At 49.3% G+C, this 22,324-nt stretch overlaps 1 protein-coding gene across 3 annotated transcripts in view; it reads left to right on the forward strand.

Annotated features, from left to right (window-relative positions):
* Window positions 1-22,324, forward strand: part of LOC121269319 (deleted in malignant brain tumors 1 protein-like) — a 246,846-nt gene that overhangs the window by 40,084 nt on the left and 184,438 nt on the right. For all 3 annotated transcript variants that reach the window (XM_041173871.1, XM_041173872.1, XM_041173873.1), the window contains exon 2: window positions 19,478-19,549. In XM_041173871.1, the coding sequence (XP_041029805.1) occupies window positions 19,478-19,549 (72 nt within the window). The remainder of the gene's footprint in view (window positions 1-19,477; window positions 19,550-22,324) is intronic.

Below are 22,324 nucleotides of genomic sequence, written 5' to 3' on the forward strand. Positions count from 1 at the left end.
CAGTGACAATGGCAACCAGCACCGATTGTGGTTAAAAAAACAAAACCCCATCCTGTTCACCGTGGGAAATCTGCCACCCTGAACCCGGTCTGGCCAAGGTGTGACTCCAGACCCCCTCCGCCATGTAGTTTGACCCCTAGATACCCCCTCCAAAATGGCTGAGTGAGCCACTCGGTTCGAGGGTAATTAGGGACGGGCGACAAATGCCGGCGACGCCCGCATCCCCCACGGAAGGGGAAAAAAACATGTCCCTACTGCAACTGAACGGAACGTCTGAATGTTCTTGGCATCGCCCCCACGAGTACAGGATGCAGAAAGAGCCTTGCAGGGGTAATGCAAAGCAGGAGGTTTATTGGAACCGTTAGATTTATCCCGTTGTGCTGCAAACATCAGGGGCTGCGTTTATGTAGCACCTGGAGCAGCCAGTAGAAATCATCTTTGAGGCGCCGTCGCGCTCGTAACGTGGGAAATGTGGCAGCCAATTTGCACGCAGCAAGCTCCCACAAGCAGCAGTGTGGCACCGACCCTGTTTCTGGGATGTGGATCGAGGGTAAACATTGGCCCCAGGACACCGGGGATAGCTCCCCTGGCCTTCCGACAGTGCGGCACTCTTCAGCGCTGCGCTTGAGTGTCAGCGTCACGCTTTGCATTGGGAGTCTTGCAATAGGACTGGAACCACACCCGTGTGCTTCAAGGGGTGAGAGAGCTTTTAGCTGAGCCACAGCTGAGACAACACAACACCATTTGTTTCCGTCACTGCATGTAATAAGTTTCCAGCCAATGTGGTCATAGCTGTTATGTATTGTAACTGTATGTTATGTTACCATGTGCCTGTGGGTATATGGTGTCTGCGTGTGCTTTAATATAATACACATATTGTATGCATTTTATATATATGTGTGCCTGTGAGTACATTTGTGTGTGTGTGTGTGTGTGTGTGCATTTGTGTGTGTGTGATTGTGTGTGTGTGTATGTTTGGGTGGGTGTGAGAGTATGTGTGTATGTGTGTGTGTGCCTGCATGTGCATGCGCATGTGTGTGTGCTTTTGTGTGTGTGTGTGTGTGTGAGAGAGAGAGTGAGTGAGTGTGTGGTTGTGATTGTGGATGTGTGTGTGATCTGTGGGTGTGCCAGTCTGTGAGTGTAAATGTGTGTGTGTGTGTATCAGTGTGTGAGAGAGACAGAATGTGAGTGTGAGTGTGGGTGTGAGTGTGGAAGTTGTGAGTGTGTGTGTGTCTGTGAATGTGTGTGTGAATGTGTGTGTGTGTATGTGAGTGTGTGTGAGAGACAGAGATAATGTAGTGTGTGGGTGGGTGGAGGTGTGAGTATGTGTGTGAGTATGTGTGTGTCTGTGAATGTGTGAGTGTGAATGTGTGTGTGTATGTGAGTGTGAGTGTGAATGTGTGTGTGTATGTGAGTGTGTGCGAGAGAGAGATAATGTAGTGTGTGGGTGGAGGTGTGAGTATTTGTGTGTGTGTGTGTGACTGTGATTGTGAGTGTGAGTTTGTGTGTATTTGTGTGTGTGTGCATGTGAGTGTGTACATGTGCATATGTGTGTGTGTGTGTATGAGAAAGAGGGTGTGTGATTGTGTGGGTGTGTATGTGTCTGAGTGTGAATATGAATATGAGTGTGTGAGTGTGAATGTGAGAGTGTGTGAGTGAGTGTGTGTGTGTGTGCGCGTGTGTGTGTGGGCATGTGTGGGTGTGTCTGAGTGTATCTGAGTGTGTGTGTGTGAGAGAGAGCGTATGAGCATGTGAGTGTGAGTGCGCGTGTGAGAGTGTGACAGTGTATATGTAAAAGAGAGAGAGTGTGTGAGTGTGCGTGTATGTGAGAGAGATGTGTGAGTGTGTGTGTAACAGAGAGAGAGTGTGTGAGTGTGCGTGTGTGTGAGAGAGATGTGTGAGTGTGTGTGTAGCAGAGAGAGAGTGTGTGAGTGTGCGTGTGTGTGAGAGAGATGTTTGAGTGTCTGTGTAACAGAGAGAGTGTGTGAGTGTGTGTGTGTGTGAGAGAGATGTGTGAGTATGTGTGTAACAGAGAGAGTGTGTGAGTGTGCGTGTGTGTGAGAGAGATGTGTGAGTGTGTGTGTAACAGAGAGAGAGTGTGTGAGTGTGCGTGTGTGTGAGAGAGATGTGTGAGTGTGTGTGTAACAGAGAGAGAGTGTGTGAGTGTGCATGTGTGTGAGAGAGATGTGTGAGTGTGTGTAACAGAGAGAGAGTGTGTGAGTGTGCGTGTGTGTGAGAGAGATATGTGAGTGTGTGTGTAACAGAGAGTGTGTGAGTGTGTGTGTAACAGAGAGAGTGTGTGAGTGTGTGAGTAACAGAGAGAGAGTGTGTGAGCGTGTGTGTAACAGAGAGAGATGTGTGAGTGTGTGTGTAACAGAGAGAGAGTGTGTGAGTGTGCGTGTGTGTGAGAGAGATGTGTGAGTGTGTGTGTAACAGAGAGAGAGATGTGTGAGTGTGCGTGTGTGTGAGAGAGAGTGTGTGAGTGTGTGTGTAACAGAGAGAGAGATGTGTGAGTGTGTTTGTAACAGAGAGAGAGTGTGTGAGTGTGCATGTGTGTGAGAGAGATGTGTGAGTGTGTGTGTAACAAAGAGAGAGTGTGTGAGTGTGTGTGTGTGAGAGAGAGATGTGTGAGTGTGTGTAACAGAGAGAGAGTGTGTGAGTGTGCGTGTGTGTGAGAGAGATGTGTGTGTGTGTGTAGCAGAGAGAGAGTGTGTGAGTGTGTGTGTGTGTGACAGAGATGTGTGAGTGTGTGTGTAACAGAGAGAGAGTGTGTAGGTGTGTGTGTGTGTGAGAGAGATGTGTGAGTGTGTGTGTAACAGAGAGAGAGATGTGAGTGTGCGTGTTTGTGAGAGAGATGTGTGAGTGTGTGTGTAACAGAGAGAGAGATGTGTGAGTGTGCGTGTGTGTGAGAGAGATGGGTGAGTGTGTGTGTAACAGAGAGAGAGATGTGTGAGTGTGCGTGTGTGTGAAAGAGATTTGTGAGTGTGTGTGTAACAGAGAGAGAGTGTGTGAGTGTGCGTGTGTGTGAGAGAGATGTGTGAGTGTGTGTGTAACAGAGAGAGAGTGTGTGAGTGTGCGTGTGTGTGAGAGAGATGTGTGAGTGTGTGTGTAACAGAGAGAGATGTGTGAGTGTGTGTAACAGAGAGAGAGAGATGTGTGAGTGTGCGTGTGTTTGAGAGAGATGTGTGAGTGTGTGTGTAACAGAGAGAGATGTGTGAATGTGTGTGTAACAGAGAGTGTGTGAGGGTACGTGTGTGTGAGAGAGATGTGTGAGTGTGTGTGTAACAGAGAGAGAGATGTGTGAGTGTGCGTGTGTGTGAGAGAGATGTGTGAGTGTGTGTGTAACAGAGAGAGAGTGTGTGCGTGTGTGTAACAGAGAGAGAGATGTGTGAGTGTGCGTGTGTGTGAGAGAGAGTGTGTGAGAGTGTGTGTGTGAGAGAGATGTGTGAGTGTGTGTGTAACAGAGTGAAAGTGTGTGAGTGTGCGTGTGTGTGAGAGAGATGTGTGAGTGTGTGTGTAACAGAGAGAGAGTGTGTGAGTGTGTGTGTAACAGAGAGAGAGTGTGTGAGTGTGCGTGTGTGTGAGAGAGATGTGTGAGTGTGCGTGTAACAGAGAGTGTGTGAGTGTGCGTGTGTGTGGGAGAGAGATGTGAGAGTGTGTGTGTAACGGAGAGAGAGAGAGAAAGCACGTGACTGTGTATGTGTGTGGGGATTGTGATGATATGGCAGGTGGTAGTTGCCGGACTGACCAAATCCCAAAGGGAGACTTGGCCAAGCCAATACAATTTGCAATTTGTATTTTTATTACATGTACTGAAGTCAGAAGTAAAGAGTGCACTCCCACTTTTGGAGATTTTAAATATTAAATTAATACATTTATTAACAAAAGAAAGGAAAACTTAAATATACAAGATTACAGTTACACAGTTAAATTTGGTCTTACATTTCCCAAAAGATTCTACATAACTAGGCTCACAAATACACACCCTTTTCCAGGCCACGGTCCAAATTGATTCTTAATCTATAAAACATCCAGTAATATTACCACAAGGCACCCACTGTTGCTATAAGGGAGGTACTTCACAGCTTCTCTCTTCCTTTCACTCTACAAATGAAATTCCAAAGCTTTTAACATAACCCTGCTTTCTGGAACCAGCAAACACTTCTCTGGGTTGGCTAGAAACTGATACTTTGCGGCAGACTCTTCAGGATCTCACATGGCCACAAGTCATGCAGCTTTCAATCTTTCCTTAAATATATTTCCCCCCTTTTATTCTTTAAATCCATTGTTTTAAACTGTAGTAATTATGGTTTTATTTAGTGTGCAATGTCCCTTTAAGAATAATACTTGTTAAGGAAGATCAAATAATCGGCAGTAACCAGTAGGAGAGTAGCGTGGGCTACCTCAGCAGTCAGTGTAGACATAGAGTTGGGGTTGAAAGCACTGCTGAGTACATTGTAAATAAACTTAATGTTTCCACCCAAGAAGTGTCTGAAGGTCAACTCCATATTAGTAATAGCACACCTGTCAGCATGAGCTTTCTTTGAAACTCAAACTCTTCCAACTTAAGAACTTTCATGCTTCCATCTTGTCTTTGCTTCTGGGTCAATAAAACATGATACCCCCGTTACTTGTTCACCTATGAACTCCTGCAACCATTTTCCTTGTTATCTTCCAGTTCCCCTTTGAAATCCAAACAACCTCTCACCTGATCTACAAATGAAAATGTTAGCATGTTCCATTTCCATTTCAAAATGCCTGCTTTTACACCATTTGATGATTTAAACCTTGCAGTCTGACTGTCTTCGGTTTAATTAAATTAGTCACATGCACAGCACACACACACACACACACACACACACACACACACAGCCCCCACAAGCCTGCTTCAGTGTCCCACAGTAATATTAGAAAAATAATGACATTTCCTTTATAGTGTGTGCACGTGAGTATGTATCAGTCTGAATGTGTGCGCGTTTTTTAGTATGTGAGTGTGTGAGTGCGAGTGTGACTCAGTGTGTGTATGTGTGATTCTCTGATTAAATTAGTCTCTGTGTGACTAACTTAACACACACACATATTCAGACACAAACTCACACACACACTCACACAAACACACATTCAGACACACACACTCACTCTAACACACACATACACGCTCAGACACACACACACACAATCTCTCTCTCACACAAACACACGTAGACACTTAGACACACACTCAGACACACAGACACACATGCACACATTCAGGCACACACATACTTACACTCTCTTACACACACACACTCACACACTTACACTCACACACTGAGACACAAATACTCACACACACTCATCTGTCTAGTGTGTGTGTGTATGTGTGTGAGTTTGTGTGTGTGAGTTTGTGTGTGTGAGTTTGTGTCTGGGTGTGTGTGTGTGTATGCCTGAATCTGTGTGTATGTGTGTGAGTGAGTGTGTGTGTTTGTGTGAGAGAGATTGTGTGTGTGTGTGTGTGTATGAGTGTGTATATGTGTGTGTGAGTTTGTGTCTGGGTGTGTGTTTGTGTCTGGGTGTGTGTATGTGTGTGTGTGTGCGTGTGTGTTTGTGTCTGAATGTGTGTGTGTATGTGTGTGTGTGTTTGTGTCTGGGTGCGTGTGTGTGTGTGTGTGTGTGTGTGTATGTGTGTTTGTGTCTGGCTGTGTGTGTATGTGTGTGTGTGTTTGTGTCTGGGTGCGTGTGTGTGTGTATGTGTGTTTGTGTCTGGCTGTGTGTGTATGTGTGTGTGTGTTTGTGTCTGGGTGCGTGTGTGTGTATGTGTGTTTGTGTCTGGCTTTGTGTGTGTGTGTGTGTGTGTGTGTGTGTGTGTTTGTGTCTGGGTGTGTGTATATGTGTGTGTGTGTGTGTTTGTGTCTGGCGTGTGCATGTATGTGTGTGTATGTATGTGTGTGTGTGTGTTTGTGTCTGGGTGTGTGTGTGTGTGTGTGTGTATGTGTGTGTGTTTGTGTCTGGGTGTGTGTGTTTGTGTGTGTGTGTTTGTGTCTGGGTGTGTGTGTGTGTATGTGTGTGTGAGTTTGTGTCTGGATGTGTGTGTGTGTGAGTTTGTGTCTGGGTGTGTGTGTGTGTGGGTGTGTGTGTGTGTGAGTTTGTGTCTGGGTGTGTGTGTGGGTGTGTGTGTGTGTGAGTTTGTGTCTGGGTGTATGTGTGTGTGAATGTGTGTGTGTGTGAGTTTGTGTCTGGGTGTGTGGGTGTGTGTGTGTGTGTGTGTGAATGTGTGTGTGTGTGTGAGTTTGTGTCTGGGTGTGTGTGTGTGTGTGTGGGTGTGAGTTTGTGTCTGGGTGTGTTTGTGTGTGGGTGTGTGTGTGTGTGAGTGTGTGTGTGTGTTTGTGTCTGGGTGTGTGTGTGTGTGTGTGTGGGTGTGTGTGTGTGTGTGAGTGTGTGTGTGTCTGTGTGTGTGTGTGAGTTTGTGTCTGGGTGTGTATGTGTGTGTGTGGGTGTGGGTGTGTGCGTGTGTGAGTGTGTTTGTCTGTGTGTGTGTGTTTGTGTCTGGGTATGTATTATAGAGATAGAGAATGTGCTTAAAATGTTAAAAACATTCAATCGAAGTCCGCCATGATTTGGAACATGCCTACAAAAGTTAAATAGTCCGGTGGATGCTGGAAACCTGAAATAAAAACAAGAAGTGTGGAAACCCTCAGCAGGTCAGGCAGCATCTGTGGAGAGAGAAACAGAGCTAACGTTGCTGGCCTTTAACAGAACTTCTTTCACTGGAGCGGTTCTGACGACAGGGTCACCTCGAGCTGAAAGGACAGCTCTGTTCCTCTCCACAGGCACTACCTGGCCTGCGGAAGGGAGGACAAGGAGGAGGCAATTCAGCCCCTCGGGCACATTCCCTGTTCAGTTAGGTAAGGCCTGCAGCTAACGTCCACCTACATGGCTCCAGAACTCTCAGCCCGGCTAGCCAATCTCAGTCAGTTAGCTATCAACCGCAGAATCAGAAAATCACAGGGTGCAGAAGAGGCTCTTTGGCCCATCGAGTCCGCACCGACATGTGAGAAACACCTGACCTACCGACCTGATCCCATTTACCAGCGCTTGCCCCCATAGCCTTGAATGTTATGATGTGCCAAGTGCTCATCCAGGTACTTTTTAAAGGATGTGAGACAACCCACCCCCACCACCCTCCCAGGCAGCGCATTCCAGACCCTCACCACCCTCTGGGTAAAAAAGTTTTCCCTCACATCCCCCCTAAACCTCCTGCCCCTCACCTTGAACTTATGACCCCTTCTGACTGAATCTCAGTTTTGAAATTTTCAATTGACCATCCGCCTGTCCCCACCAGCTTTGACGGGGCTGAGAGGGCGGGGGTGAAGGTAGGGGGAGGGGGGGGGGGGGTAGGGTGGGGGTGAGGGGGGGTAAAGAGTTCCAGGTTTCCTCTCCCACTTGTCAGAGGGAGTGCATCCTGACATCACCCGTGAAGGGACTGGGCCTAGATTTAAGGGTCCCTTGTTCTGGACTCCCCACGCTACCCCGCTCCTCACCCCACCCTGTAGACAGAGGAAAGAGTTTCTCTCTATCGACCCCATCAATCCCTGCAATCATTTACAGGCCTCGATGACCTCTCAGCTTTCAGATGTCTAACCCTATATTTGGGAATGCCCCAATCTGCTGACTTCCAGGGATATCTTCTCAATTTGGAATCCAAAATCCTGCTCGTCCTCCCACTGGATTTCCCTGTGCTCTCTAGTGGTCACTGGTTAGTGACAAGGAGCAGGGAGAAAAGCAAAATGCTGTGCTTGCTAGAAACCTAAAACAAAAGTGAAAATCGCTGGAAAAACTCAGCAGGTCTGACAGCGACTGTGGAGAGACAGACACAGTCAACGTTTCGAGTCCGTGTGACTTGCTTTCAGAACGGGAGCAGGAACCCTGTCTGATTTCCCCCCTCTCTCTCTCTAACCCAGGGGTCACTGGACAGTGATCAGGAGCAGGAACCCTGGCTGATTTCCCCTCTCTCTCTAACCGAGGGATCACTGGACAGTGATCAGGAGTAGGAACCCTGGCTGATTTCCCCTCTCTCTCTAACCCAGGGATCACTGGACAGTGATCAGGAGTAGGAACCCTGGCTGATTTCCCCTCTCTCTCTAACCCAGGGATCACTGGACAGTGATCAGGAGTAGGAACCCTGGCTGATTTCCCCTCTCTCTCTAACCCAGGGATCACTGGACAGTGATCAGGAGTAGGAACCCTGGCTGATTTCCCCTCTCTCTCTAACCCAGGGATCACTGGACAGTGATCAGGAGCAGGAACCCTGGCTGATTTCCTCTCTCTCTCTAACCCTAGGGCCAGTAAATGAACTTTAGCTCTGAAATGCTGTGAGAGCGGAATTATCTGTAACCGAGACAGGTGGTGTTTACCGATCAGACAAGAGCTCTCTTTCCCTTTGTTTTATTTCAGTGAATGACATAACAGGAAATTGAAATGAAAGCTTTCAAGTAGAATGAGCCCAGATCTTCTCTGAAGTTTAAGACAATGTAAGATGATCTCTTTGAAACACAAGAAATTGTGCAAGAGTGTAATAGATGGTAGGACATGGCAGCGCAGCCTCCAGACAAGGAGCTAAACACTTTGGGTTGGGATGAGGAGGATCTTCTTCACTCACAGGGCAGTGAATCTCTGGAATTCTGTACCCCAGAGGGTTGTGGTCGCTCGGTCGTTGAGATCGATAGCTTGTTGGAAACACAGAGGACATAATGAGCAGCCCCTGGAGCCTGCTCCAGCATTCACTACCATCAAGGCTCGTGGTTTAGCTGCCTCCAGTCCACATTTCGCATGCTCCCCATATCCTTTCATTCCCTGAGAGGCAAGAAACTGTCTGTCATAGTGTTCCTGCACACCTGGGTTAACACACACACACACACACACACACACACATACACACACACACTCACACACACACCACAAACACACCTCACACACTCACACATATACATGCACACACAAACACACAAACACACTCTAAGAAATCACTATTAGAGGAGTGTTCCTTCAAACTCAGGCTCACACACACACTGAAATCACTATTAAAGGAGTGTTCCTTCAAACTCAGGCTCACACACACACTGAAATCACTATTAAAGGAGTGTTCCTTCACACCCGGGCTCACACACACACTGAAATCACTATTAAAGGAGTGTTCCTTCACACCCGGACTCACACAGACTGAAATCACTATTAAAGGAGTGTTCCTTCACACCCAGGCTCACACAGACTGAAATCACTATTAAAGGAGTGTTCCTTCACACCCGGTCACTCACACACACTCTGAAATCACTATTAAAGGAATGTTCCTGCACACCCGGTCACTCACACACACACACTGAAATCACTATTAAAGGAATGTTCCTTCACACCCGGGCTCTCACACACTGAAATCACTATTAAAGGAATGTTCCTTCACACCCGGGCTCTCACACACACTGAAATCAATATTAAAGGAGTGTTCCTTCACACCCTGGCTCACACACACACTGAAATCACTATTAGAGGAGTGTTCCTTCACACCCGGGCTCACACACACACACTGAAACCACTATTAAAGGAGTGTTCCTTCACACCCGGGCTCACACACACACATACTGAAATCACTATTAAAGGATTGTTCCTTCACACCCGGACTCACACACACACTGAAATCACTATTAAAGGAGTGTTCCTTCACACCCGGATTCACACACACACTGAAATCACTATTAAAGGAGTGTTCCTTCACACCCGGGCTCACACACACACATACTGAAATCACTATTAAAGGAGTGTTCCTTCACACCCGGACTCACACACACACTGAAATCACTATTAAAGGAGTGTTCCTTCACACACGGACTCACACACACACTGAAATCACTATTAAAGGAGTGTTCCTTCACACCCGGATTCACACACACACTGAAATCACTATTAAAGGAGTGTTCCTTCACACCCGGGCTCACGCTCACACTGAAATCACTATTAAAGGAGTGTTCCTTCACACCCGGGCTCACACACACACATACTGAAATCACTATTAAAGGAGTGTTCCTTCACACCCGGACTCACACACACACTGAAATCACTATTAAAGGAGTGTTCCTTCACACCCGGACTCACACACACACTGAAATCACTATTAAAGGAGTGTTCCTTCACACCCGGATTCACACACACACTGAAATCACTATTAAAGGAGTGTTCCTTCACACCCGGGCTCACGCTCACACTGAAATCACTATTAAAGGAGTGTTCCTTCACTCCCAGACTCTCACACACACACTGAAATCACTATTAGAGGAGTGTTCCTTCACACCCGGTCTCACATCCTGGCTCGTTCTTGTTTAAGTGTCTACTGGTTCGATACCCATCTTAATGTCATTTCATCAGACCTGGTATTAGCAAATTTCTCATGACCGCTCATCTTGTTTTGTATCGTGGGGAGCTGGAGGTGTTATCGCCCATATTTATAGGGCTGTCAGAGAGGCAGAGATAGAGTGAAAGAGACAGAGAGAGAGAGAGAGAGATGGACAGGGACAGAGAGTGGAAGCACAAATGACAGAGAGACAGAGAGAAGGCAGCATGAGTGGGAGAGAAGGACAGAGACAGAGAGGGGGCCTGAAAGAGAGTGAGACGGGGAAGTCAGAGGGAAGGGAGTGTGAGAAACAATAAGAAAGGGGGCGAGAGAAAGAGCAAGAGAGATCAAAAGCGAAAGAGAGAGGGAGGGAGAGATGTGTTGAGAGAGAGAGAGAGAGAGCAAAGTGGAGCTGAGAAACAAAGGGGAGAATAAGAGGAAGAGAGATGGAGATGGGGATCAAGGAAGAGAAGGGAATAACAGAGAGAGAGAGAGAGAGAGGGGGGAGAGAGAGAGAGAACGGGCAGTGAGCAGCCCCTGAGAACCTGTCCTCCATTTTGTTTGTGAGGAGCCTGCTCTTAAAATGTCTGCTCCCCCCGCCCCCAGGCACTCATCGTCAGCCTACAGCCTGTTTCACATCCGCACTGCGGGACCAGTAGCTGTACCAGCGAGACCGTGGGCTGCAGCAACATGACACCACCACCATCTTGTGCCAGTTAAACATTAAACAAAGAGGAAAGGGAGGGGGTTGGGGGAGGGGGCAACTCAGCGGCTAACCTCCCCTTCCGGACATCCCGACGAGCTCAAATCACAGCCGACTGGTGGGAGGCTCTCTGAAGAGCCGTCATGGTCGCACTGTCAAAAACGTGGCAGCCCCTTTGGGACCCCTCATCACCCCCTACCCCAAAACAGCAATGCCATGATGCTCGGTGGGGGGAGGGGAGGGAAGGGAGTGTTGGCGTAGCACCTCACCCAGCTCCCTCGAGACTCATCCAGGGACACATGTTGTGGACCCCCCCCGACAAGGCAGATGGGTGGGGTGGGAGGGGGTAGAAACTCTTAAATGCCCTCCAAGCGAGGGCAATTAGGGATGGCCAATAAAGTGACGTCCAGATCCCACAAATCAATAAAGTAAGCCAGGGTGTTTTGGACCCGCCCCCGAGGACCTTGCTGACCACCCCCCCCACCCCGCTCACCGTAGGTCAATTGAAATGCCGGGGAAATGCCGGCCCTGGTGTGTTGCTGTGAGGCGGGAGGTACATACGGAGCTCAGGACACGAGGAGAGGTCCTGTCCTCCACATCGGAACGCTGCACTGGGGATTTTCATGTCCAGGTGAGAAGGCGGATGCTTAAAATTGCATCTAAGAAAAGGTGGGGGGGGGGGGGTGATGGGAGGATATGAGAGGGAATTATACAGCTGCAGTTGAGCCTGCCTGACAGTGCAGCACTCCCTCAGTACTGACCCTCTGACAGTGCAGCACTCCCTCAGTACTGACCCTCTGACAGTGCAGCACTCCCTCAGTACTGACCCTCTGACAGTGCAGCACTCCCTCAGTACTGACCCTCTGACAGTGCAGCACTCCCTCAGTACTGACCCTCCGACAGTGCGGCACTCCCTCAGTACTGACCCTCTGACAGTGCAGCACTCCCTCAGTACTGACCCTCTGACAGGGCAGCGCTCCCTCAGTACTGACCCTCTGACAGTGCAGCACTCCCTCAGTACTGACCCTCCGACAGGGCAGCACTCCCTCAGTACTGACCCTCTGACAGTGCAGCACTCCCTCAATACTGACCCTCTCACAGTGCAGCACTCCCTCAGTACTGACCCTCCGACAGTGCAGCACTCCCTCAGTACTGAAACTCTGACAGTGCAGCACTCCCTCGGAACTGCTGGCTCATCAGCCCAGCTCTTTTGAGGTTGATTTTCTGGTGCGATATTTTGAACCCACGACCTTCTCACTCTGAGTCTGCCGTTGGCTGAGTCAAAGGGCTGACTGAAATCAGAGAGAGAAACTTTCTGATTCACCAGAAAAACAATTGCGGCGGCTTGCGGTACCTGAAGGGAGAGTCGTGGAATGAATGAGTGTCACAGCCCGGGAAAGCGGTGGGGGAAGTCGGGGGTGGGGTGGCGGTGGTGAGGCAAAGTGCAGGTGTTAGGGGTGGGTGGGGAGCTGGGGGTACACACCAAACTGACCACCGTGCCTGAACGGGAGTTCCGGCACCCTCCAATCCCGCACCGGCCACACTAGGCCCGAGCCTCCTTCACCGGCCTTATTCAGGCCCTTTGACTCAGCCAACGGCGGTCTCAGACTGAGGAGCCCGTGGGTTCCAGAAGGGGTTAGATATCGCTCTTGGGGGCCAAAGGGGTCAAAGGGGACATGGAGGAGAAAGCGGGGAGCAGGCTATTAAGTTGGATGATCAGCCATGATCATAAATGAATGGCGGGGGCAGGCTCGAAGGGCTGAATGGCCTCCTCCTGCTCCCAGTTTCCATGTTTGCTTCTATACAGGACGGGTACAAGCTCCCCGGAGGGTTACCTCTCATGGCTGTTAAGCTTTTCCCTCCTCTCGCTCTGTTGGCCTGTGCCAGTGATCAGCGCCTTCGTCTCGTTTACACACACAGTTAGTTCTGCCTGTGCCATTCGCTCGCACACCCTAACTGGTTTCGCCTGTGCTATTCTCCTCGATCTGTGCACGCTTTGCACCTCCTCGCAGGACCCGAGCCTTTTCACACATCAGCAAAAAAGTGCCGGAAAGAACTCGGCAGATGTGGCAGCGCCTGTGGAGAGAAAGACAAAGAGTTCACATCTCGAGCCCGTGTGACGCTTCCTCAGAGCTAAAGAGGGGTTAGAAATGTGGTGAAATATATACTGGTTAAGGGTGGGTGGGGGGGGTGGGCGGTGCGGTGATGGGTGAAGCTGGACGGGAGGCCGGCGATAGGTGGAGGTGAAGGGAGAGGTTGCGACAGATGTCACAAACAGAAGGTCGAGGGGGCGTTGATGGCGGAGGTGATACTGACTAAAGGAGGTGTCAATGGTGGCATTAAGGGCAGGAAGCAGGATGAGCCAGTGACGCTAGGCCCCGGTGGGGGTGGGGGTGGGGGTGGTGGGGTGGTGGGGAGGGGACAGTGTGGGTGAAAATATCAAAATAAGCTAAAAGGTGGGGATTAAGCAACGAATGGAAATAAATTTTAAAGAACAATAATGGAGTTCATAGAATAATAATAGAATTCAATAGATTAGACAGCGTTTTCACACATAGTTAGTTAGGTCTCTCCTGTTATCTTGTATGTACCCATACATGCTGACCTGATCCCCTCCTATCCAATGTATAGTCACCGTCCTTGATTCTTACCTTGTCCAGGCTATGACTTGTCATTTATCAAAAGCTACCTCTTTGTCCGCTGTATCTGGTTTTTTTTCTTAGCCCTCTCACCTCCTCCTTCAGCGTCAATCACAACTTGTGGCCACGCTCCCCCGCTCCCCTAAAAGGGGTCAGTCAGCTCGGGCAGGAAGGGCTGGCACGTCTGCTCCTGAAGGCCCCTTGCACCCACGGTATCAATCCCTCAGGAAAGGCTGAGGTGGGAGGAGGCCAGTAAAACAAAGGGAAATCCGAAGTTATTTCACAAGTGGATAACTAGGGAAAGAGTAGGGCCCATGAGTGACCAGCGCGGTAATTTGGGTGTGGAGCCGGAAGATGTAGGCAGGGCGCTGAATGAATACTACTGTGTCAGTGTTCACAAGTGAGAGGGATGACCTGGATATGGAAATCAGGCAGAAGGACTGTGATATAATTAAAGAAATTAGCCTAAAAAGGGAGGAGGTTCTAAGTGGTCTGGCAGGCTTAAAAGTAGATAAATCTCCAGGCCCGGGTGAAATGTATCCCAGGCTATTGAATGAGGTAAGGGAGGAGATAGCAGGGGCGTTGTCAATAATTTTCAATACCTCTCTGGCCACAGGAGAGCTGCCAGAGGACTGGAGGACAGCCAATGTGGTACCATAATTCAAAAAGGGAGGAAGGGATAAACCAGAGAACTACAGGCCAGTCAGTCTAACCTCAGTGGTGAGGAAACTGTTGGAAGCAATTCTGAGAGACAGAATTATTCTACACTTGGAGAGGCAGGGATTAATCAAGGACAGTCAGCATGGTTTTGTTAAGGGGAGGTCATGTCTGACCAATTTGACTGAATTTTTTGAAGAGGTGACCAGGTGTGTAGATGAGGGCAATGTATTTGATGTAGTCTACTTGGACGTCAGCAAGGCTTTTGATAAGGTCCCCCATTGGGAGACTGATAACAAAGGTAAGAGCCCATGGCATGCAAGGCAAATTGGGTCCAGGATTGGCTGAGTGGCAGGAAGCAGAGGGTGATGGTCGAGGGGTGTTTATGTGACTGGTTGCCTGTTATCCAGTGGGGTTTCACAGGAATCGGTGCTGGGTCCTTTGCTGTTTGAGGTATATATAAACGATTTAGACTTGAATGTAGGAGGGTTGATCAGTAAGTTTGCGGATGACACGAAAATTGGTGGGGTGGTAAATAGTGAGGAGGATAGCCTTAGACTACAGGAGGATATAGATGGGCAAATTGAATTTAATCCAGATAAGTGTGAGGTGATGCACTTGGGCAGAACAAACAAGTAACAGGAATACACGATGAATGGTAGGAACCTGGGAAGTACCGAGGATCAGAGGGACCTTGATGTGCATTTCCACCGGTCACTTAAGGTAGCGGGACAGGTAGATAAGGTGGTTAAGAAGGCATATGGGATACTTGCCTTTATTAGCCGAGGCATAGAATATAAGAGCAGGGAGATTATGCGGGAACTGTATAAAATGCTGGTTAGGCCACAACTAGAGTATTGTGTACAGTTCTGGAATCCACATTATAGGAAGGATGCGATTGCACTAGAAAGAGTGCAGAGGAGATTTACCAGGATGTTGCCTGGGCTGGAGAGGTTTAGTTATGAGGAGAGATTGGATAGACTGGGGTTATTTTCCCTGGAGCAGAGGAGATTAAGGGGGACGTGATTGAGGTGTATAAAATTATGAGGGGCATAGATAGTGTAGACAGGAAGGAACTTTCCCCTTGGTGGAGGAATCAATAAGCAGAGGGCAGAGATTTAAGGTAAGGGGCAGGAGGTTTAGTGGGGATGTGAGGAAGAGTTTTTTCACCCAGAGGATGGTGGGAATCTGGAACTCACTGCCTGAAAGGGTGGTAGAGGCAGGAACCCTCATAACATTTAAGAAGTATTTGGATGTGATGCCATGGCATACAACGCTATAGGCCTAGTGCTGGGAAATGGGATTAGAGTAGTTAGGTACTCGTTTGACTGCTGCAGACTCGATGGGCCGAAGGGTCTTTTTCTGTGCTGTAGGCCTCTATGACTCTATGACTGGATGAGACGACTCAGCCCACCCTCTGGCCCCTAGCAAACACTGACATTATCGATTGTGTTACAACCACATGAGGAAGGGTGAAAGGATTTCCCCCATTCTCCCTTTCCAAATCTGACCGGAACAGGGTTTTATTTTCTATGTGAATGTCGTGAGGACGTTGTTTACCAGTACCGCAGGAGTCCCATGATTTATGCGTTGAGGTTGTATAGAGTTAGCCCGATGTTTTTTCATAGGTTACACTGAGAAGAAGATGACTTCATTGAATTCATTTCCAGAATTAACATAGAAGACTAGGTTAAATCACAATCACCATTTCTAAACCACACACACTTTCCTGGGCACGCACACACACAAACAAACACACACACACTAACACACACACACAAAAAGTCACATACACACAGAGTCACACACACACAAACACACACACACTAACGCACACACACACAAACACACACAAAGTCACATACACACAGAGTCACACACACACAAACACACACACACACACTAACGCACACACACACAAAATCACATACACACAGTCACACACACACAAACACACATACACACTAACGCACACACACAAACACACACAGAGTCACATACACACAGAGTCACACACACACTAATGCACACGCACAAACACACACACATACACACAAACACACACAGAGTCACATACACAGAGTCACACACACACACACACACACTAATGCACACACACACAAACACACACAAAGTCAAATACACACAGAGTTACACACACACAAACACACACACACACATACACACTAACGCACACACTAACGCACATACACAAACAAACAAAGACGCACAGAGTCACATACACCCAGTCACACACACACCAACACACACACACAAACATACAAACACATACACAAATGCACAAACACACACACAAGCGCACACAAACACACAAGCTGACACACAAATGCACACACAGACACACACATACAAGCATACAAACACACACTTACGCACACACACACGCACACTCAAACACCCACACAAAGTCCCACACAAAGTCACACACACACACATTGACACATGCACACATCACACAAATACACGCAATCACACACAAACATACATACTCGCTATTACAGATGATAGAATGAAAGGATAGGTAGAAGGATTTTTTTATAGTTCACAAAGAAACTAAAACAACTAAGTATATAGTTAGCTGTTCTTTGGCTGGTCTGTATGTAATGATTTCACATTGTGGCTATTTTGTTCAGTTATCTTCCTGGGTGTAGTTGTGTGGAGCAGATTTTCATGTTTTATTCCTCAAAGTGCTCAGTTCGCAGTAGATTTCTCTTTTTAGGATGGTTATTTCGCAAATCTGTGCCCAAAACATCCGAGAGAGAGAGAGAGAGAGGGGGCGGGGGGAGAGGAAGAGAGAGAGAGAGAGGGAGAGAGAGGGAGAGAGAGGGGGAGAGGGAGAGAGAGAGGGGAGAGAGAGGGAGAGAGGGAGAGAGAGGTGTGAGAGAGAAAGAGAGAGGGAGAGAGAGGGGGTAGAGAGATGGAGAGAGAGAGGGGGGCAGGAGAGAGGAAGGGGGGTGGAGAGAGAAAGAGAGAGGGGGAGAGAGAGAGAGAGGGAGAGAGAGAGGGAGAGAGATGGGGTTAAGAGAGAGGGAGGGAGAGAGAGGAGGAGAGGGACAGAGAGGGAGAGAGTGCGAGAGAGGGGAGGGAAGAGAGAGGGAGGGTGAGAGAGAGGGATAGAGGGAGGGAGGGAGGGAGGGGTAGAGGGAGGGAGAGAGAGAGAGAGAGGGAGAGAGTGAGAGAGAGGGGGATGAGAGAGGGAGGGAGAGAGAGGGAGAGAGGGAGGGAGAGAGAGAGGGAGGGAGGGAGAGAGAGAGGGAGAGAGGGAGAGAGAGAGAGAGGGAGAAAGAGAGGGAAAGAGAGAGGGAGAGAGGGAGGGAGAGAGAGAGGGAGAGAGAGAGAGAGGAAGAGAGAGAGGAAGAGAGAGAGGGAGGGAGGGAGGGAGAGGGCAGACAGCTCCTGCTGTGTGTTACAGGACAGTCTGTGTTATGATCTCTCCCCTGTGTGCTAACAGATACTGGAATAATTCCGGTGGCTGCATATTCCAGAGAAACGTCCCAGGGGTCTCACCCTGCTCGACTCACTCGTCAGAATCTTGTTACCCACCCCCAGCGGGCGTGTTTCCCGTGGGGGAGGGGGGAGTGGAAAGGTCAGATAAAGTGGGCACACACCCCACCAGTTTCCTGCCCACCCCTGAGCTCACTCCCATAATGCTGGGGGAGGGTGGGTGGGGGCGATAGTGGGTGGGGTGGGCGGGCACCGATACGTTAGCCTTGTTATCGAGCCGATTGACCCTGATACCTCGCTGGCAGCAACATAAACCATCTGAAGTGGGCAGCTGAGCGGGGCTGGGTACCAGATTTATCAACTTGCCTCTTCAAAGGGCAGGAAGAAAGGGGTAGGGATCATTCTCTTGGAGGCTTCACCGATCATGGGGAGGCCCATGTTATGTTGAAGTCCCCCTTCCTTCCTACCCTAACCCTTCTTTAAACCCACACCCACCTATCTATCCACCCTCACTCTCCCCACCTTTCTCTCCCTCCCGCTCTCTCTCTCTCTCTCTCTCCCTAACTTGCCCAAACCCTCCAAGCTCAAGATTCAAGAGGTACCATCTGACCCTCCGACAGTGCAGCACTCCCTCACTACTGACCCTCCGACAGTGCAGCAGTCCATCAGTACTGACCCTCCAACAGTGCAGCACCCCCTCAGTACTGACCCTCCGACAGTGCAGCACTCCCTCAGTACTGACCCTCCGACAGTGCAGCACTCCCTCAGTACTGACCCTCCGACAGTTCAGCACTCCCTCAGCACTGACCCTCCGACAGTGCAGCGCTCCCTCAGTACTGACCCTCTGACAGTGCAGCACTCCCTCAGTACTGACCCTCCGATTGTGCAGCACTCCCTCAGTACTGACCCTCTGACAGTGCAGCACTCCCTCAGCACTGACCCTCCAACAGTGCAGCGCTCCCTCAGTACTGACCCTCTGACAGTGCAGCACTCCCTCAGTACTGACCCTCCGATTGTGCAGCACTCCCTCAGTACTGACCCTCTGACAGTGCAGCACTCCCTCAGTACTACTAGCAGGAATGTCAACCAGATTATCGAGTTCGATTCTCTTGAGTTGATGCTCAAATGCATGACCTTCTGACAGAGGTGTGAATGTTTCTGCCAATTGACCCATGACAGATACTTTAACGGAGAGGCGTTACCTGTCCATCTGACATACTTTAAAAAAATATTTGTTCATGGGATGTGGGCATCGCTGGCTAGGCCAGCATTTATTGCCCATCCCTTGTTCAGAGGTCATTTATAAGAATCAACCACATTGCTGTGGGCCTGGAGTCACATGTAGTCCAGACCAGGTAAGGATGGCAGATTCCCTTCTCTACAGGGGCATTAGTGATTCAGATGGTGTTTTTACAACAATCGGTAATGGTTTTGCAGCAATTGCCAGGCTCTTAATTCCAGATTTTTCCTTACTATTGAATTCTGTGATGGTGGAATTTGAACTGGAGTCCCAAGAGCATTACACTGGGTCTCTGGAATACTAGTCTAGTAACAATACCACTACACCACCAACCTCCCTTTAGATTGCAGCTCAACAGGCTTGTTCATTGACTGGTGCAGTTCATTGTTAATCCTTGTATTTGGTCTTTCCAGGGTTGGTGGACTCTCGTGCTGTTACTGGAAATGCACAATATCCGAGTGAAGGAACCCTCCATCCTGCTCCAAGTAAGCTCTTTCATTCGTTCTTCACTGTACTGTTCAATTGCTCAGTGGTCGATTATGTGCAACCTGTTTACCATTGATCCTTGCGATGCTCAATTCATTAAGCCTGGGTGTGGACCCAGAGTAAAGTGAACAGTGGAGAGGTAACCCATAACACTCCTGACTTGTGCCTTGTAGATGGTGGACAGGCTTTGGGGAGTCAGGAGGTGAGTTACTCGCCGCAGGATTCCTAGCCTATTAGGAAAGGCGACCAAAAGCTTGGCTGACAAGGAGTGTTGAGAAAGGAGGCAAACGATGCTGAGAGGCGGAGAGCTGGAGAGGTGTAGGGGGACAATTCCACAGCTTAGAGCCCAGGCAGCCTAAAGCATGGTCACCAATGGTAGATTGAAAAAACTGGGAGATGTTCAAGAGGTCGGAATTGGAGGAGCGCAGAGATCTTGGAGGAGGTTGCAAGGACAGGTAGGGTTGGAAGAGCAGGAGGAGGTTATAGAGATAGGAAGGGTTGAAGGAGATGGTGGGGGTTACAGAGATAGGGAGGGTTGGAGGAGATGGAGGGGGTTACAGAGATTGAGAGGGTTGGAGGAGATGGAGGGGGTTACAGAGATAGGGAGGGTTGGAGGAGATGGAGGGGGTTACAGAGATAGGGAGGGTTGGAGGAGATGGAGGGGGTTACAAAGATAGGAAGGGTTGGAGATGCTGGAGGAGGTTTCAGAGATAGGGAGGGTTGTAGGGGCTGGAGGAGGTTACAGAGATAGGGAGGGTTGTAGGGATTGGAGGAGGTTACAGAGATAGGGAAGGTTGGAGGAGTTGGAGGAGGTTAAAGAGATAGGGAGGGTTGGAGGAGATGGAGGGGGTTACAGAGATAGGGAGGGTTGGAAGAGATGGAGGGGGTTACAGAGATAGGGAGGGTGTAAAGGCCAAAGGAGGCTGCAGAGATAGGGGGTGTCATATGGTGATAGAGGCACCAATCGCACATAAGGAATTGGGTAACCACCATGTGCGTTCAGTTATTAAGACGAGGCACATGAGAACAGATATACATGGATTGAAAGCTTGAAAACATTACCAGCAGGGCCTTGTGTGTGTGTCTGTGCTCTGCCCAAAGGCAAAAGTGAAACTGAGACTGGACTGCATGACACACTTTCTTTCTAGTAATGTCATGTTGCTGGCCCTTAAAGGCATATCACAACAGAGGTGTTTGTAGCGCCTGGAGGAGGCTGCAGAGATAGGGAGGGTTGTAGGGGCTGGAGGAGGTTACAGAGATAGGGAGGGTTATAGGGCTTGGAGGAGGTTGAAGAGATAGGGAGGGTTGTAGCGGCTGGAGGAGGTTATAGAGATAGGGAGGGTTGTAGCGGCTGGAGGAGGTTACAGATATACGGAGGGTTGTAGGGGCTGGAGGAGGTTACAGAGATAGGGAGGGTTGAAGGGGCTGGAGGAGATTACAGGGATAGGGAGGGTTGTAGGGGCTGGAGGAGGTTATAGAGATAGGGAGGGTTGTAGGGGCTGGAGGAGGTTATAGAGATAGGGAGGGTTGTAGGGGCTGGAGGAGGTTACAGAGATAGGGAAGGTTGTAGGGGCTGGAGGAGGTTACAGAGATAGGGAAGGCTGTAGGGGCTGGAGGGGGTTACAGAAATAGGGAGGGTTGTAGGGGTTGGAGGAGATTACAGTGATAGGGAGGGTTGTAGAGGCTGGAGGAGGTTACAGAGATAGGGAGGGTTGTAGGGGTTGGAGGGGGTTACAGAGATAGGGAGGATTGTAGGGACTGGAGGAGGTTACAGAGATAGGGAGGGTTGTAGGGGTTGGAGGGGGTTACAGAGATAGGGAGGGTTGTAGGGGCTGGAGGAGGTTACAGAGATAGGGAGGGGTGTAGGGGTTGGAGGGGGTAAAGAGATAGGGAGGATTGTAGGGGATGGAGGAGGTTACAGAGATAGGGAGGGTTGTAGGGGCTGGAGGAGGTTACAGAGATAGGGAGGATTGTAGGGGCTGGAGGTGGTTACAGAGATAGGGAGGGGTGTAGGGGCTGGAGGAAGTTACAGAGATAGGGAGGATTGTAGAGGCTGGAGGAGGTTACAGAGATAGGGAGGGCTGTAGGGGCTGGAGGAAGTCACAGAGATAGGGAGGGTTGTAGGGGCTGGAGGAGGTTACAGAGATAGGGAGGGCTGTAGGGGCTGGAGGAGTTTACAGAGATAGGGAGGGTTGGAAGAGTTGGAGGGGGTTACAGAGATAGGGAGGGTGTAAAGGCCAAAGGAGGCTGCAGAGATAGGGGGTGTCATATGGTGATATAGGCACCAATCGCACATAAGGAATTGTGAACCACCATGTGTGTTCAATTATTAAGACGAGGCACATGAGAACATATGTACATGGATTGAAAGCTTGAAAACATTACCAGCAGGGCCTTGTGTGTGTGTCTGTGCTCTGCCCAAAGGCAAAAGTGAAACTGAGACTGGACTGCATGACACACTTTCTTTCTAGTAATGTCATGCTGCTGGCCCTTAAAGGCATATCACAACAGAGGTGTTTGTAGAGCCTGGAGGAGGCTGCAGAGATAGGGAGGGTTGTAGGGGCTGGAGGAGGTTACAGAGATAGGGAAGGCTGTAGGGGCTGGAGGGGGTTACAGAGATAGGGAGGGTTGTAGGGGTTGGAGGAGGTTACAGTGATAGGGAGGGTTGTAGGGGCTGGAGGAGGTTACAGAGATAGGGAGGTTTTTTTAGGCTGGAGGAGGTTACAGCAATAGGAAGGGTTGTAGGGGCTGGAGGAGATTACAGAGATAGGGAG

Source organism: Carcharodon carcharias, chromosome 24, assembly GCF_017639515.1.
Source record: "Carcharodon carcharias isolate sCarCar2 chromosome 24, sCarCar2.pri, whole genome shotgun sequence".
Lineage (NCBI taxonomy): Eukaryota > Metazoa > Chordata > Chondrichthyes > Lamniformes > Lamnidae > Carcharodon > Carcharodon carcharias.